General features: G+C 36.1%; 1 protein-coding gene across 2 annotated transcripts; it reads right to left on the reverse strand.

Annotated features, from left to right (window-relative positions):
- Positions 1-308: 308 nt before the first annotated feature.
- Positions 309-16,086, reverse strand: LOC104600376 (putative protein phosphatase 2C 76). Of its 2 annotated transcripts, XM_010263283.3 has the most exons (9): positions 15,611-16,086; positions 15,140-15,466; positions 10,877-11,004; positions 10,369-10,467; positions 9,348-9,506; positions 7,035-7,121; positions 4,256-4,347; positions 930-1,004; positions 309-705 (listed from the first exon to the last, which is right to left on the reverse strand). In XM_010263283.3, exons 2-9 carry the CDS (start codon positions 15,406-15,408, stop codon positions 544-546), a joined length of 1,071 nt encoding a protein of 356 aa, XP_010261585.1. In that variant the 5' UTR covers positions 15,409-15,466; positions 15,611-16,086; the 3' UTR covers positions 309-543. The 2 variants fall into 2 exon arrangements, with proteins under 2 accessions (XP_010261585.1, XP_088751537.1); XM_088895411.1 differs by lacking the exon at positions 10,369-10,467 and having other exon boundaries at positions 15,611-16,064.
- Between the last annotated feature and the right edge of the window lie 795 nt (positions 16,087-16,881).

Here is a 16,881-nt window from a genome sequence, read left to right on the forward strand (position 1 = left end):
GGGATGTGCTCATTGTAGGAATCCGAATTTGAGCAACTGGCATTTGAAAGTGGGCTGCCATCAAAGCCAGACGAATGGATCGCGGAAGTATTGGCCTATTCGTTCCCAACCAAAGCTATTTTTAAAGATGGCATTCAAGTTCAACCCATCGCGGGTTTCTGCTTCTGCCAATAAGACCTGTTGTCATTATCGAATCCCTAATAGAGAAATGACACCCGTCAAAAAATAAGCACGAAAAATTAAAAGCCTAATAGTGAATGCAGGTGCACGATACACCATCCACCAACCAGATTAGAATAACCAAATGATATCAGAAAGAGAAGTACACAACAATATTTTATAGACAAAGCCAGATAGATTGCCAGTCCCTACTGCCATCATAACACCCGGGGAAAAAATAAAGGAAAAGCAACACAATAGGAAACCGGAAATATAAAATAAGATGAGCTTGGGCTTTAATATGCTGATTCGGACTATGCACAGGCAGATTCCCACCTATAATTTTCAAACATTTAATATTTCTGAACATCGAACATTTTGTTTCTAATCCCCTCTCAACGACGAACTGCATTCTGTTTTTTCGTGGTGGAATCTCACCACAATGCAAGTAATGTTGTCGGCACTCCCACGAGTAAAAGCAGTCTCTGTCAACTTTCGGGCTGCTGCCTCGGGTTCTTCTTCCGTTCTCGCAATGTTAACAGCGTCCTGAGAGTAACAACACAAAACCAGGCCCAAGTCTTGCTTGTTCGTTTAGAAAATTACGGTGGCAAATACAACACAAATAAAAAGGATTTTCACATCTGAATTTGCACTGTATGTCAATAAAGAAAAGCAAGAAATTGTGAAGAGCTCAAATTTGAGTCTCCCATAAGAAAAAGGATTAGGTTGTTTTGGAGATTATTTTCGACATTAAAGGGATTGAAACTGACCTCATTTGGGACTACATCCCAAAGCCCATCAGTAGCCAGAACCAATAATTCGATTTCATTATCCAACTCTTCTTCCTGTAAAACGCACAATCATTTGACATGAGGTTCACATTTATAAATGTTTCACATAAACAGCTATGGTTAACTGGCAAGGACCTCATCAATATTCATGCACATAAAACGGTCAAAATGGCTGAACTTGTTTAAGTCTTCATAATTTGTAACCATCAGCATAAACATTTATGCAGGTTATCTCATGAACCCTGAAACTATGATTACGCAACTCTTGGAACAGTTATATACAGACCAATCTAATTCTTCCGATGATTCAGTCATTCAGACAATTGCTTGCTTTGTAACTATGAAGGGGGAAATCTTTTAAACTTCTGGCAAGTCATTTTTAACTCGTGTCAAATAAAGGCACATCTAGTTTATTAAAAAAACTTTAGAAAAGTCTAATTCCATGCAAATTTTACCAATGGCTCAGTTTGGAAGGAGTACAAATACAAATATGTAGAATGCAAAACCTTGTATTTTGTATTATTTTATATGTATTTGTACTCTTTCCAAACAGAGCCTAATGACACTTCGATGTGAAATGGATAAAAAAACATTTTTTTTTGCCATAAAAGGATAGTCAGACGAACATAATTGAATATTTTCTTACTGAAGCAGAGCCTCAACTTAACTAAGCCTGGTCTTAACTACTTCAACCCATGCCCTTTATGGTCTGGCTCCTACATGAATCTTGCACTGCCATTACACTGTTCAGTGCCATATCCATTGTCAATTTATGGACCGTTAAATCATTTATTACTACTTCAATCCATGCTCCCTTTGTGGTCTGCTCCTAGCTTTATCTAGACTCTTCAACTTGTAACAAATCACTTCTTCTCACTGGTGGTGTAGAGTCTTCTGTCTTTTAGCAACTTAACAAAAAAAAAGATTCGGAAGTACCCCAGCCTGATCCAATAAAAATCCAATTCCATAATTATATACAATATTACTAATTTATTAGATCATATATAAATATAACATTATTAAAGTATATTATATATTTACAATCATTTACTAAAATAACATAATATAATTTTACATTCTCTTTAATGTTCCATACTATTGAAAGTTAAAGGCTATATGGATAATTAACAGTCTTTTCCCATTCCCCAACAATTGAGACATCACATCATTAACCCTTAACCAATCCCTAACCCTAACTTCATGCAACCTAGTTACTAGTATAAATTAAATATGAGATGCTCCTTATCCCAAACCAGTGTTTTAAAAGGTGTGGGAGGCGTACACCTGGGGGCGCACTGCTCACAAAACGCCCTGAGGTGCTGACACCTATGAAGCGTACGCCTTATGCACTTTTTTCATGAGGCGTGCTAGAGGTGTACGCCTCGTGCACATCTCATATAAAAAGACAAAAAGAAAAAAGAAACGCAAAAGGAAAAGGAAAAGGAAAAGAAAAGAAAAGAAAGGAAAGGGAAAGAAAAAGAAAGAGAAGAAAAAAAAAAGAGAAAAGGAAATAAAAGAAAAGGAAAAGGAAGGGAAGAAAAGATAAGGAGAAAGAAAGTGGTTTGCCCCCCTGCCTCTTTAGCTGGGGGGCTTGACTTTTATTAAAAATAAAGAAAAAATGGGATCCCCCCTTCCTCTTCATCCTCCTCCTAACACCCCCCCCCCCTTCTTAAGGAGGCTTATGCCTCTTGCATTCTGAACTACGCCTCACGTCACGCCTCATTTTGAAACATTGTCCCAAACCCGCGTGCAAAGCCCCTTCCCCTCTTGCAACTCAGTCTTTACCGCTATTACCATGAAGGTTCAAGGGCTTTACCACTCTCAACATCTCTGCATTTGCCACCACCTACTGCCGACATGAAGGTCTCACCATCTCACCGTTTTAGCATCTACCACCAACTGCCATGTCGTTGTTTGCCATCTCCCATCTCAAGTTCACAAGTGAAGCCGTGAATCATCTCAAGTTTGAATTTGTGCCACCAATTGTTGTTTGTCTGCCACCAACTACCATCAGTCATCTTCTATTTCCTAAAGTCCCAACTCCCTTGCCATTTGTTGAACTGAATGCCAGGACTTTGCTAAATTGTTTTCTCAAAACAAAAGTATCAAGACTGGTGTTTGGATTGAAAAACCATGATTTGATGTATTTTGATTGCTTTTGCAGTCTTCTTAGTTTGTTTTCTCTGATATATTTTTTTATCAGTGTTTGTTTTCTCTGATATTGAAATCTCCTTTTTATAATCCTTAATGAAATCGTTTTTGTTTTCTCTGCTAAGAGGCTGCTATGTTTGCTTTTTCTTCTTAATGAAATCTATTTCTTTCACCACAAAAAAAAGAGCAAATCCACCTGATTAGGCCAATCAAATTCAGATGACATCCAAAATTGTTGGATTCAAACTCAGATGACATCCAAAATCCACCTTCACAGCTTGACAAATGAATTAACTATAGACTATCAATAAGATATACTATATATCAACTAGAGACAACTCGGTTTACTACAGGATGGTCCTCATACAATTTTCTTATAATAGCAGCCTTTTCATCAACATACCACTGATTCAGATTTAAACCAACTTCCAAATGACTACTTGGTTTTTACTTCATAGTTCTGCAGTACCAACAATCTTAAAAAGCACCAAATAGGACTGGAGAAATCTCCATGAATCTTCTGCATCAATAATCTCTTTGAAATTTGATTTTCTATTCACCACTAATTTTTATATTTTTAATGCTCTAATAAAAAGAAGAGGCAACCTTCCCCCATATCCCTTTCAAAGGCAAACATGAAAGAGATGATATCATTTGTCCATGTCCTGGCCCATCATTGCCCTGTAAGAGAACTCATTTCCTTTTTTTGGATTGCCTATAAGAGAATTCCTTTTAGGGGGAAAAAGCTAATGAATTGTAGTACTACCTCAAAAGCTGAGAGTACATGAGATGGTATACACTGCTGAATAAAAAACATTCACCACCTCAAGTAAAAGGGACACACTAATGCATAAACACTCATCACCCTGAGAGCCAAGCTAAACAAGCATTCATCTTACCTCAACCAATCAACTATCAGTCCACCAAAGAACTCTCTAATCTCATTTAAAAAAAGTGCCAAAGGCTGCTCCCCACACCTTGGCACCATCTAATTGCATTTTCCTAGTATTCTTTGATATATATATATATCAATTCTTCTCTTTTGGGAGCCATTGGATAATTACATAAATGGGACATGGAAACCAAATAAAGCAGTTTCTCCAAACAGAAAGAAATACCAAGATCTATTCAAGGGTCAAGGACCACCAAAATACCTGAATCTCAGGTTCTGCCACTACAAATTGCTTTAGTAAACGGTTGCCAAAAGCACGGGACATTGCCAAAACGCCTCCCACTCTCCAAGTTCCTGAAAAGCCACAACAGAAATATATCAATTTAAGTTTTAAACAAAATGCCTAAGTTAATCCTTTCAATGTAAGAGGAATAATAGAATACTCCTTGGAGAACTTTAGGACTTGAAACCCCATATTATGAGTTATATCTAACTAACAGACCTTAGTTTCCTTTAGATATTCATAGAAACCTATCCTAAGATTTCTGGTGGACTTTTCTGCCTTTTTTGGAATCGATGAAACAAATAATCCCCTATCCCACACTTCATTCAATCAGAGATGGTGCAATCATGAAAGCTTCTTCTCTGTTTCTTCTCCTTTATCCTTTGGTGAGAGGATGATAACATTACAACATCAAAATCACAATTAACCTAACTCTCAGCATCATAATGTCAAAGGAAACAAAAAAGAACAGAGTTCAACCATCCTTTAGAAGAAACACAAAAATCAATGGCCTAGAGAATAGACATCTGCAATGTGTGAAGCAAGGAGATCCACCATTTGTTCCAATGTTTAAAAAAATTACACAATCAATTATTATAACTTACATTCCATGGACATATTTTAATAATATCAGCTGTTATCATTATTGGTGTGGGGGGACCACTCTCATAAAAAGCACTCTTTCTAGCCTCCCAACCTATTACTTTTCCTTGTTCCCTATTCCTGTGAAGGTGGCAAAGAAATTGAATATAGGATTGTTTACTGAAACACCCCACGAGTTTTACAAATTTACTAAAACCGACCCTATGGTTTACGTTTTACAAAACAGTCCCTATAGTTTGCAACCAATTTACCTAATCAACCTTCTGTTAAGAATCCTTTGTATTTCTGTCTAAATATGGTAAGGGATGCCCTTACCATAAAAACAGAGCAAAAAATGTTTTAAGGGCATGGGCCATGCTTTTTTATTCCAAAAGTACCCCTAAAATTGCATACCAAACTTCTAGAAAGAAACAAGGTTTGATTTCCAGATCTATCAAAGAATGTTTGGCTTCAGCAGAATGAAGAAGAGAGAATAATGGCATCCAGGATTCTTTGTCAGCAATGTGTCTTCTTGAAACAGACAACAAATTTTACCGAATAGTGTTGCCCACATTTTACTAGGGACAAGAATGACATTTTCATTTTTGTTTTCTGTAGATTAAATTTGTTTGAAGGAATGTTAAGGTCAAAACTCTAATTTTCCACTTCCATCTAATGGAAGGTCGATTTAGTAAATTGGTTGCAAACTATAGGGGGTGTTTTAGTAAAACTCAAACTATAAGGTAGGTTTTAGTAATTCCATGAAACTACAAGGAGTGTTTTAGTAAATGACCCTTGAATATCAAAGAGAGTTCTTGTGGAAAGGATGAGAGAAGAAAATTCATTTAGCCAGTTGGGAACAAGTTTGTGCCCCAATGGGGAAAGGAGGCTTGAGCATAAGAAGAATCAAGAACTTCAACTTGGCTCGGCTGGGTAAATGGTTGTGGAGATTTGGGGTGGAGTAAGAAGGATAGTGGAGGGGCTTAATTGCAGCAAAAAAAAAAAAAGCCTAAGAAGGGGCGAGTGGGCACATCTGAAAGTACTTCATTTTATGGCTTTTCTTTGTGGAAAGGTATCATGAAATTTTATAACAAGTTTTTAGAAGGAATCTGCTACAAGGTAGGTGATGGTTGAATCTTTCTTTTCGGAAAGATCCCTGGTGTTCGGAAAGGCCTCTTGAAATTCTTTTTCCTCAACTTTTCAGCTGGCTGATAAAAAGAATTGTTCTGTGACTGATTGTGCAGTGAATGAGGCTGGAAGTATTGTGTAGGTTCATATATTTAATAGGAATTTCTTTGATCAGTATCTGGGCTTTGTTTGTAAACTTCTGCAGGTTTTAAAATGATAAAACAGTCAGGGAGGGACATCTGGATGGGTGGGGATGGTAGTGCAACAAGAATGGGGACTGGGGAGTTCTCAGTTAAGCAGATTTGTAAGTCAAGTGCTCCCCTCAAGCTGAACTTCTTGCTATGGGCGACTGCTCTAGGAAAATGTTTGACTAAGACCACCTGCTGAGAAGGGGTTTGCAGATTCAAGACCCAAGATGTTTGATCTGTGTGGACAGGGAGAGGAACCCACTGACCATCTCTGCATCCATTGTGCAGTGGCTGCAGCTCTGTAGAGCCATTTCATCAAGCCATCAAGCCTTTACTGGGCCATGCCTGCCTCAGTGCATGATCTGTTGTCTTCTTGGGTGCTGCTACTAAGCAGAGAAAAATGTGTTTGGAAGACGGTTCCCAGCAGCTGTTCTGGGAACAATTTAGGCTGAAAGAAACAGAGGTTATTCTATATAAGCAATGAAGCAAATAATGAGCTTTCCAATACTATTCTCCTCAGACTGCAACAATGAATTCCTGGATCCAAATGTGACATTTTAAGCTTGACAACACTTGAATTTTGGTTTATTACATTTTTTTTTGTTGTCAAGTATCCATACTTGAGTCTCTTCTCTGGAGAAAATGAATCCAGAATTCACACACTGAAAAGATACAAAAAATGGTTGTTTCAGGCACAGAATCTCAAGCTAAAAGTCATCACATAACTACTGTAAGCACACACATGATTCAGTTTCTATTGGTGTTCTGTACATGTCTTCACAGTAACATTGCAAGTACAAGCTTCAACACATTCAATTCAGCTAAAGGTAAAGTTTCAATAGTCCAAGCCAGAAGTTTACCTGCCCACATAACAACCCCTCCAGCACTTTCAATTCTCTTCCTCTCATCACTTCGATTAGGTTTATGATCTTCAGATAAAGGTATGGCTATCAAGCAAGAAATAAAAACTATCATTACTAATTTTAGTCAAAATTTAATATTCCTTAATAGTGTACATAATATTTTTTTAATAGAGCATATAACAGCAATCATCATTCATCAATAATCAGTTAGATAAAGCAAAAGGACAAGGGAGATATATCTGCTAAAAGTATAATCATCTTAGATGAGTGAATCAATGAACTACTACAATCTATTCCTACATTTCCTCACTTGGTTTATATCCATCTCCAACTCACACTCCATGAATTTCATTTTATGAGTACATTACTACATTTCCTATCAATTCACAACGGTAGGCTAGCAAGACCTCTTCCTCTACCTTATACAATTAAACATTAACATTTACATCAAAACTGGTATTGTTTTACCCATTTCTAATAGCTAGGAGTAGATAATGTATTAATGACCACAGTAGATCTTTAGAATTGATAAAAAAAGATGGCCAAGCTATCTTTTTGAGAAACTTTAATTTTTAGCCTCCCCACCCCTAAAAAAAAGAAAAGGAAAAATGGTGAAGAAGGTTTAAGAAATCTAAAGGGAAACTCATGCTCTGGAATTTCAAAAAAAATAATTACCCATAGTTTTAACTTTTAAGGGACCAAGGTAAGGTTAAATGGTAGGGGGCACATTGTTGCATAGCTGCCTAAGTGATGTTGGTGTATTTTGGGGTCCATGTGTTTAGTATGTGATAGCTACCTTTCATATCCTTGATTACCACAAAAACTTCTGTGAGGTGTATAAAAGTCCTTCACTGCTCAATAAAATTATAAGCAAAATAGCTTATGATAATATGTCTACACCTTATTTTGTACCATATCTTAATTTAAAATAATTTTTCTTTGTAATCCTTAAACATTTTAACAAGGCAACCAAGAACAATATTTAGATGTTATAACTTACATGAATATATTTTGACTAGTATAAATATCAATATGCAAATGATATAGAAGGTAAAATAATGCATAAAAATGTCTTGCTAATCTATCCTATTGTGAGTTTTTTTTTTTTATAATCTAGATTAGGTCTAGGCTTGAAATTTGATTCTTCTTTATGGGGGTTAAAGGTCAGACCAATAACTTGCCATGTATCTTAGTGGAGTCATTTGATTGGAAGGTTTAGAATCAACATCTCCAAATACCCTTTTTATTTTATGCAAAAGTGCAGCAGATCTGTGACATGCTCCAATTTGTTTTCATTTAACTCATTTTCTATGCTCCAATTTGTTTTCATTTAATCTTCAATAAACCAGTGATACTCCCCAATAATTTTTGTTAAAACTTCGAATATTTGCACATAAATATTGAAAATGTTCCTGAAATACTTAACTTTTTTCAAATAACATTTATTAGTTTTTTTTTAGAGAGAGAAAAAAAAAGGTAAAGTATTTCATTAAGAAAGCTGAGAATGTATGCAAAGCTTGCCCAGTAAGGCACTGGACTAGGCAGGAAAAACTTTGTGCATCCCAAAAAACCTCTGTTCCAAAATCATACAAAAAGAATACAGTGCTCAAAAAAAGAGCTATAAGGACAATTCTTGAATAACTTATGTGTCGCCAGTCGCCACCCATATGCCCTTTAAAACTACCTCTTCTGAACTGAACTTGACTTCAAATAGCCTCCTGTTTCTTTGCATCCAAATTGACCACACCACTGCTGCTGGCACTACCTTACAAACAATCATACCTTTCCTCGACAAACCAGCTCTTTAACAGGAGAAGTTATTAGTCCATCCCTTGGGAAAGGGAAATTTTTGCTATATTCCAGGGAAATTGTGAACCATGATTAAAAGGAAATTGTAAATCATTGCAAGAACCAAACCACCAAAGAACGGACCTTATGTTGATTTTGAGTTTTTGACCCATTAATTATCATGGTCAAACCAAAACAAATTTTACTTTGTCAAAAAAGTTAAGGTCATGAAATGATTCCATTACTATTACTACTGTTATAGGTTGTGACTCTTGGAAGAAATATAACACCTAATGATATACCTCAAGAAATTCCAAAAGCCTATCAAAATAACATTTTTGTTTCGATATTTCTCATCCACGTCATCTTTTCAATAGTATGAACTAAACGGACATTTAAATTTCTGATCAAAACCATCTTGTAATTGATTCAATGACAAAAGACATTCTATATTGTTAGCAGGTTCTAGGTAAATTTTATCAAAACCATTAGTGGAATGAAAAAATAAGATGTGAGGAGCACCTTTTCCTGCTTTTGATATTATTGTACGTGAATCTCCAACATTTGCAACATATAAACGATTACCAACCATAACCGCTGTTGATGCTGTAGAACCATCATCCCTAAAAGTATTGCTTTCAGCTTCCAGGAAGTCCCTATCAGTTTGTTGATATGTTTCACCTGCAGGTTTGCCCAGTGTCGCCAAATAAAAATGAGAACGGAGGCATATTCATGGGTTAAAAACTGTTTTGTGCAGTAGCCCACACCATCTGCCCCAAAAACTTCCCTGATCAATTTGTTAAGAAAATATGAGCAAGACTGCCATTGACAGCTACTCTTACCACCTCATAGCACTGAAGCCATCACCTAGACCATGGCTTATAAACTTTGACAATGGAACAAAGTGTTCTATGCTGCACTAAGTCTTGTGCAAACTATGAAGAATTTCAAACCTTTCTAGGATGAAGGAAAGAGATAACTACAAAATGTATGTTGCTTGGTATCAAGATTTCAGAGAAGTTCTCTGACAGATTGTTGGAAGCTTCTCAAGAATTAAGTAATTAACCTTTAGAAATTCAAAGAAGAATCTTTTTAATAATGTGACAGATTGTTAGAAGCTTCTCAAGAATTAAGTAATTAACCTTTAGAAATTCGAAGAAGAATCTTTTTAATAATGTCATGTTTTAAGCTAGGCCCTAAGGATTACAGCCCACTGCATAAACAGACAATATATTATCAGTAAACACGCAATGAAGCAGACTTGTTAGCTGAGATGATTAGTTTTAGGCTCTTTCTTTGTACACAATTAATTAGTTTCCATCACTTTTTTTGTATGACGAGTAACATGATTTTTTCCTCTAATTCCATTTTCCAACTTTTTCTAAGTTGCCTTATCTAATTTCCAAATCTGTATATGATCCCAAGGCAAATGTGTTGGGCCCTGCACAAAATCATTCTCATTGCCAGATTTTCAACAGATGTATAATCCTGTAGCAGCAGTAAGCAACTAGTAGAGATGGGTATTGGAAAATTGTGAACGCACTTATAGCCAATTTTGTATCAGATATAAACTGTGGATGCTTCATGAGATTCTCAAAGAGGTGTTCCTTCAAAAACTCAGCAGCACGAGAACCACCATGACCTGTCATGACATATCATAATCAATCTTAAACCCTACTTTTAGTAGGTTGAAGTTAAAATTTATAGTATTAGCATGATTAAAGGTAATTACCATTAACACTTAAGAGAGAAGGCAACCACCATTACCCAGAATATCAGGATACAGGGTTACACCAGGAGGATTTTGATCTACTAACAATTGTCTTTCCTTGGTTTAGTTATTGGTTGGTTCTTTTTTTTTTGTTCCTTTTAAGTAATTTACACACATTTTCTAGTGTTTATATGAGACTCATTGCATACTCATAGCAAGCTAAAATCCTTATGTCTGCACCATGTATCCCATTATTCTGTGTACAAAATGTAATTACTATACCATTAAATTAATCTTGAGACTAATTTAACCAGAATTTAATAGCAAGAGAATATCTAACCATCAAATATCCCGAATAGACAGACTGTTTGACCATCAATCTTCGACATTTTGACATCATAAAAGTCCTCCATGCTAGCTCTCTTCCCCCTAAAACTTGAATAGCCATAGCTGAGCCTTCCATCTTCACTGTCATATCAATCAAAATATGAATGACCAACCACGTATTGACCTTCCATTTGAGAAAGCACATTGTAGGAATGATAAAATTTAATTATTCAGTAAGAGTCAAAGTAGATTCATGCTTCATAAGATAATACTGTCCAACACCAGTCATGAAATAAAAATAAATATAGCTTGAATATGCTTCATATGAATGCATGTAAGTACTGTCACCTAGTCCAGCAAGATAGTCTAGATCATTGTCCTGTCGAAGCAGGGACTTCCTTTCAAAAATGTTCCCATGCCCCTGGGCTCTGACAGCTACATAGATACCAGCAGAAAATTAACATACCCAAGAAAAGGAAAGGAAAGAAGAGAAAAGAGAGGAGAGAAAGAGAAGAGAGCACCCAATTGGAATTCTAGGTTCAACTGATCTGCAAAGTCCTTGGGCAATGGTACGCCTATCACAATCAGTTTGACATCATGAATTAACACAAAATGTGCAAGTTATCAGTATTAATATTCAAGGCAGGGCATGAAAAATCTTAAGAGGCATGCTCCAAGGCCCCCATTCATTTAGTCATTACCCATCCTACAGACAGGATCTTTTTTTTTATAATTACAGACAGGATCTTTTATTATTATGTTCCTTAACTCAGCCTCAATCCTGAATATTTTAAGCACTTGGATTATATTGATCAGTAACAATTAATAACTCCATTAATAATAATGAATTCAAACTTATACTATTATGAATTTCTTATTATATTTCTAAATGCTTTTATGAATTTAAAAGTTGAATCTCAACTGAAGATGTACATTTCCAGAAGAAGAAGAGGAACAGCATGATACTAAATCCAGTTCGGTAAGGAGTCATTGGGCAGAAGACCAGGTATCCTGCTCATATAGGCACTCTTTAAGGTCAAACCAATCAAATAATAGTCTCAACTTGACCATATGCCAAGGATACTATCAAGCTCAAACAATGGTTCCAACCCTCCCCGCTTCTGCCAATATGTACTGCAACTACTTGACCGGACTGCCTCTGGTTGATTGCAAGGATCAAAGTATTGAGGCTCTTGATATGAAAAAATTGTGTATCAAGAGTTTCAAACAATGGAAACTCTTCTGTATTTTTATTACTTTGATCTAACAATTTGTCAATTTATGTCATACAATGTCTTTTATCATTTAAAAACATTAAAATAACATAACCATAAGGATAGATTATATCGGTGACCTTGAAAGATATAATACGCTCTATATCGGAAGTATCATATCGATACTTTTTTGGATTATTAACAAAAGGCAAAAGATTCATTAATTAATCAAAAACTAACTACAACAAGAGGTTGTAACGTTACATTTCAAAAGGATTTTTAGAGAACATCCCCTGCTATCTGACCCCAACACAACCTTTTTACAATTGAGCCCAAAACAACCGTCGCCTACTAGCCCCTTGTTTTGCTAGCCCATCAGCCAAGTTGTTGGCTGGTTTTGGTAATTTAACTTTTAATTGCATATCTCTAGAGAACCAGTTAAGGCATCTGATTTCATTTCTGTAGTTCCAATTCGCTTTGCTGTTCTTCATTAGCCAGCTGATAATTACTTGTTAGAATCACCCTCAATAGCCAATCTATCAACTATGATTTCCTTAGCCTTTTGCACCCCAAACACTGCTGCCAATAGCTCTGCAAGGATGGTATTTCCTTCCCCTATTAGAGTTAGACCTGAATACATTGCAAGCCCCCATTTTCACCCCTTATTACTCCCTCAATTCCAGGTGGTCCTGGGTTACCCATACTACTACCATCAAATTCAGCTTCAAACACACCTTAGCTGGTGGTGTCCAATCATACTGATACTTTCAACCTAAATTGATTGTTCCATGATGCATGCTAATTATCTTAAGGGGGAAAGTGGCTTCAGATTTCCCTGCAGAAAATCCATATATGCTAAAGAATGTCTAATACTAATTAAGCATCTAAAGAGGACCTTAGGTTTCTTGCCAAACATTTAAATAACCCAACATATTTTGATAACATTCCACCTCAGTTTTTGAAAATATGCTATTAGATAGCTAGAGTTTGTGGTAGTTAAGGACATGCAAAACTACCTTCACTATTAACTTAAGTAAATACCTAAAACCTATGACAATTGACAACATCCTATGTGATGCATACTAGGTGAGACTAGTGTTTTAAAAGCGCAAGGGGCAATTTGCACCCGAGGTGCACAACTTTTTGAAGCAAGGCGCAAAAATACAAAAAATGCCAAAAAATCAAAAAATCAAAAAATGCAAAAGAATAAAAAAAACATAATATTATTAAAAATATAGACTTAAATTTTAAAATAAATGTTTTAAAAAACCTATTATCTAAAATTAAAATACATAAACATAACATGAATGTATTCAAATGAAAATTTAAAAATAAAATCAACATATAAAACATTTTCAAGCATGTAAAACCCACAATCTCTTTTTTCTTCAATTGCATTACTTCAAGTAACTAATGTGATGTAAAACATATTGCATTCCTAATTCTATGAGCTGCCTTTATAGCAAGCCCCTCGAGGCAAGCCCAAACAAGTCCACATTAAGGTCTTAAATTCTTACTTCTCGCACAAAAAAATAATGATTTTATAATTTTAATTGCCTTTCAAGAATATATTTTATTATGATGAATGAATGAATGAACAACATTGGCAAATAGGGGTTCCCAGCCGCTAGGTTCAAAAAAAAAACATAAAAGTTTAAAAAGGCGCACGCCTAGGCAGAGACTGAGGCACATTAGGCGTGCGTCTTTTGAAAGTGTTGTGCCTAGGACCTAAGGCACATACCCTAAAATGGGCCTCACCTATGTGCCTAGGCATGCCTTTCAAGTCATTGGGTGATACTCAAGAACTTTCAAAAGCCTTATTGGAGAGCATATCCATTACTAGGTGATACGCATGTCAATTTGCTTTTCTAAATGAACTATGATCTTTTTGATCTTCTCAATAAAAGAGTATTTTTGTCTCTTCCCCTAGACTCTTCCAAAGTCTTCACTTTTGTTGTTTCTAAACCCAACCTTATGTAAGTTGTTCATCATATTCAATAGCATGATATAATATAATTAAAATTCATATACACGGCATGTCAAAATCTTATGATTTACGATAAATTCAGGATTTGAATCACAAATCCCAAGGGTTTCAATTTGAATCTTATGTCCAAATCCTTTTCTGCAAAAATTTTACAATTTTTATTTGAATCCTATGATTTGATTCATAAATCCCACAATTTATACCATTCCTACAATTCAGATAAATTAAATTATGACCAGTTCTCTATTATACACACACAAATTGAGACATCTCAAGTTGTACGGACTGTGCCTTCTACTTTCACTCTTTCAGGTATAAGCCGCATCACATTTTCCTTGGGAGTTGCCTCAAGGTGAGGTATAACACTCATAATGCTTATTAATAGGCTGGTCTTCTTAGAGATTAAGTGATCAAAAACAAAATTATGTGTTTTAAATGTCGCAGTAAGTGTCATCAACCATGTATTAGTTCCAATAAGGATTTCTAATTTTCCACACTACCTGGATTGGAATTTCAGATAAAATGTTAGCTACTTTTCCTTAACAAAATTTAGCTAACTTCATGGAAAACAGGTTACAAATTATTAAAGACTGTTAGAACGCTACGAGTTGAAGGGACAAGAAGAGCTAAGGGCAGACCATACATTTTTTAAGTAGCAAGAAATGATTAAGGACTCATAATTTAACATGAATATTGCACTGACCATTAGGAAATGGCGAAACATGATTCATGTAGCCGACCCCATATAGTTGAGACAAGGCTTAGATGATGATGATGATAATGTGTATCCTTTTATGGGACACTTAATGATTTGACAACATTGTTATTTTAATCATGAGACACAAACACAACGTTCATCAATCGAAGGAAGTATGCGCCGTTGAGCATCTGGAAAAGAGAACCAGTAGAACCAAAATTACAAGCATCTGCATTCTCCACGACAATGACAATACAATATTACAATGAGAAACAATGTCAACAATACCCAAAAAAACGGAGGAATCAGAAGCAACTCAGCCACAAAAATACACAAAATGCAGATTACAGCAAAGGAGGAAAAATAAATCAGAAGTACCTTCTCCATCCACCACTAGCATAGCCACTGTTTTCCACGCTTTCTTTCTCCGGAAGAACATCAACAACAGATCCTGGTTCTGCAGGTGCACCTGTATCCACCATCATCTTTACAATTCCCCTAAATTTGCGATTAGAAGGATAAGTTATTCCCGGGTTGGCATGCAAATCCCTCCAAAGATGCCTCTTCAATTTCACTCTCTCCTTGGAAAAACTCCGAATATGCCCACCTTGAAAGACTATATTCCTTAAGCTAGCGTTGCATAACATCTAAACCAAATGACACTGGCTTAAAATGCCAGAACTTTGTGTTCATCAACCACTAAAGCTGCACGAAAACATCGCAGATCCTCCACATGAGCAACCGATCTAGTAAAGCAATCGCTAAACCTAGAAGAAAGAGTCCTCTAGAAGGAAAAAGAAAATAAAAAAAGTAAAAAATAATAACAATGGATGGATACAGATGATCTACCAGGTTCGATTACAACAAAATGAATGGATCCTCCCTCCAAAACTCTTCGATTTCTTAGAAATCTATCTTAAGAGCTAATTCTCCCAGATAAGTTCCCGATGTAGCCACTCAGCGATTCAACCAGCGAATCAGATCAGATCTCTTAAAATGCTGAAAATCGTCCTACGACTATGGCCCCTGACATCTTCAATATTTAACGGGAATCATAACCGTGTCAGAATCCATAGACATTGAATATTCTCTCTCGCAATTCGAGCATTCAAGTAAAGTGACGGAAATCTGAACTCCGAAAACAAGGAATCGTCCGTCAGATCAGCCCCAACAAGCCATAATTTAACGGGAAAGCCCTCCCTACCACCAAAATCGAATGGGTATCGAAACCCTAATAAACAGAACGCGATGGTCACTCCTGCATTATTTATGAACAGCCAAGAGTGAGACACCGCTGGTTCTTGTGGGGTGGGAGCTGTCTGGCTCTAGAAAACAACGGCAACGTGGCACTGCTCATGCACCCAGTTTGAGCTTCCCTCCATTCTCACGTGAACTATCTCACGTGTACATCCAAACAATCGCTGGTGCCTGGTGGATCTCGCATCATCATCATCAATAATTCAGCATTGAAGCGGCCGGAGGATAGTTAGTGGGACCAGGAAAAGTATGATGAACGGCCTTAATTTTGCATGCACGTTTCTTATGATATCCCCGGATGTGTCATGTACGAGTTGGGAGCTCCAAAAATATACGAACATGACATATATTATTAACTTTGACCATGTCGCCGTGAACATACGATTTTTTGTTGATTTTATCGCCATTCCATTCCATGGAATGTTTGTCATTCAAATCTCACAATTACGTATATGCGATCCGTCTCCGTTCCATACATAATGCGGTCAACCCCACTCCAGCTGTTAATGAATAATGGCCACCGGATCCCGATCTAGCTCAACTTGATACCTTGATAGTGTTCGGTGCTGTCACTCTATCAAATCTCAATATGTGATCATCGACAAAATTCACGACCATCATTCAATGATGGTATAAAAAAAATAGATTCGGTAGAAGTATATGCTGATTTGGCTTCAGAGCACTCGTCAAATGTTATGTACGTATAAGGTAAAAAGAATATCTGTATTTGTCTGTACCCATTTATAAAAATGAGAATGGTTATGTCAAAATAACTGATTTTTCTATTTTCACTATTGTCCATCAGTTATTATTGAGTAATCCGTTTATTTATTTTCAATATTATCCCTCTTTAGTCATTATTA

This window comes from Nelumbo nucifera, chromosome 1 (genome assembly GCF_055504915.1).
Source record: "Nelumbo nucifera cultivar China Antique chromosome 1, China Antique-T2T, whole genome shotgun sequence".
Lineage (NCBI taxonomy): Eukaryota > Viridiplantae > Streptophyta > Magnoliopsida > Proteales > Nelumbonaceae > Nelumbo > Nelumbo nucifera.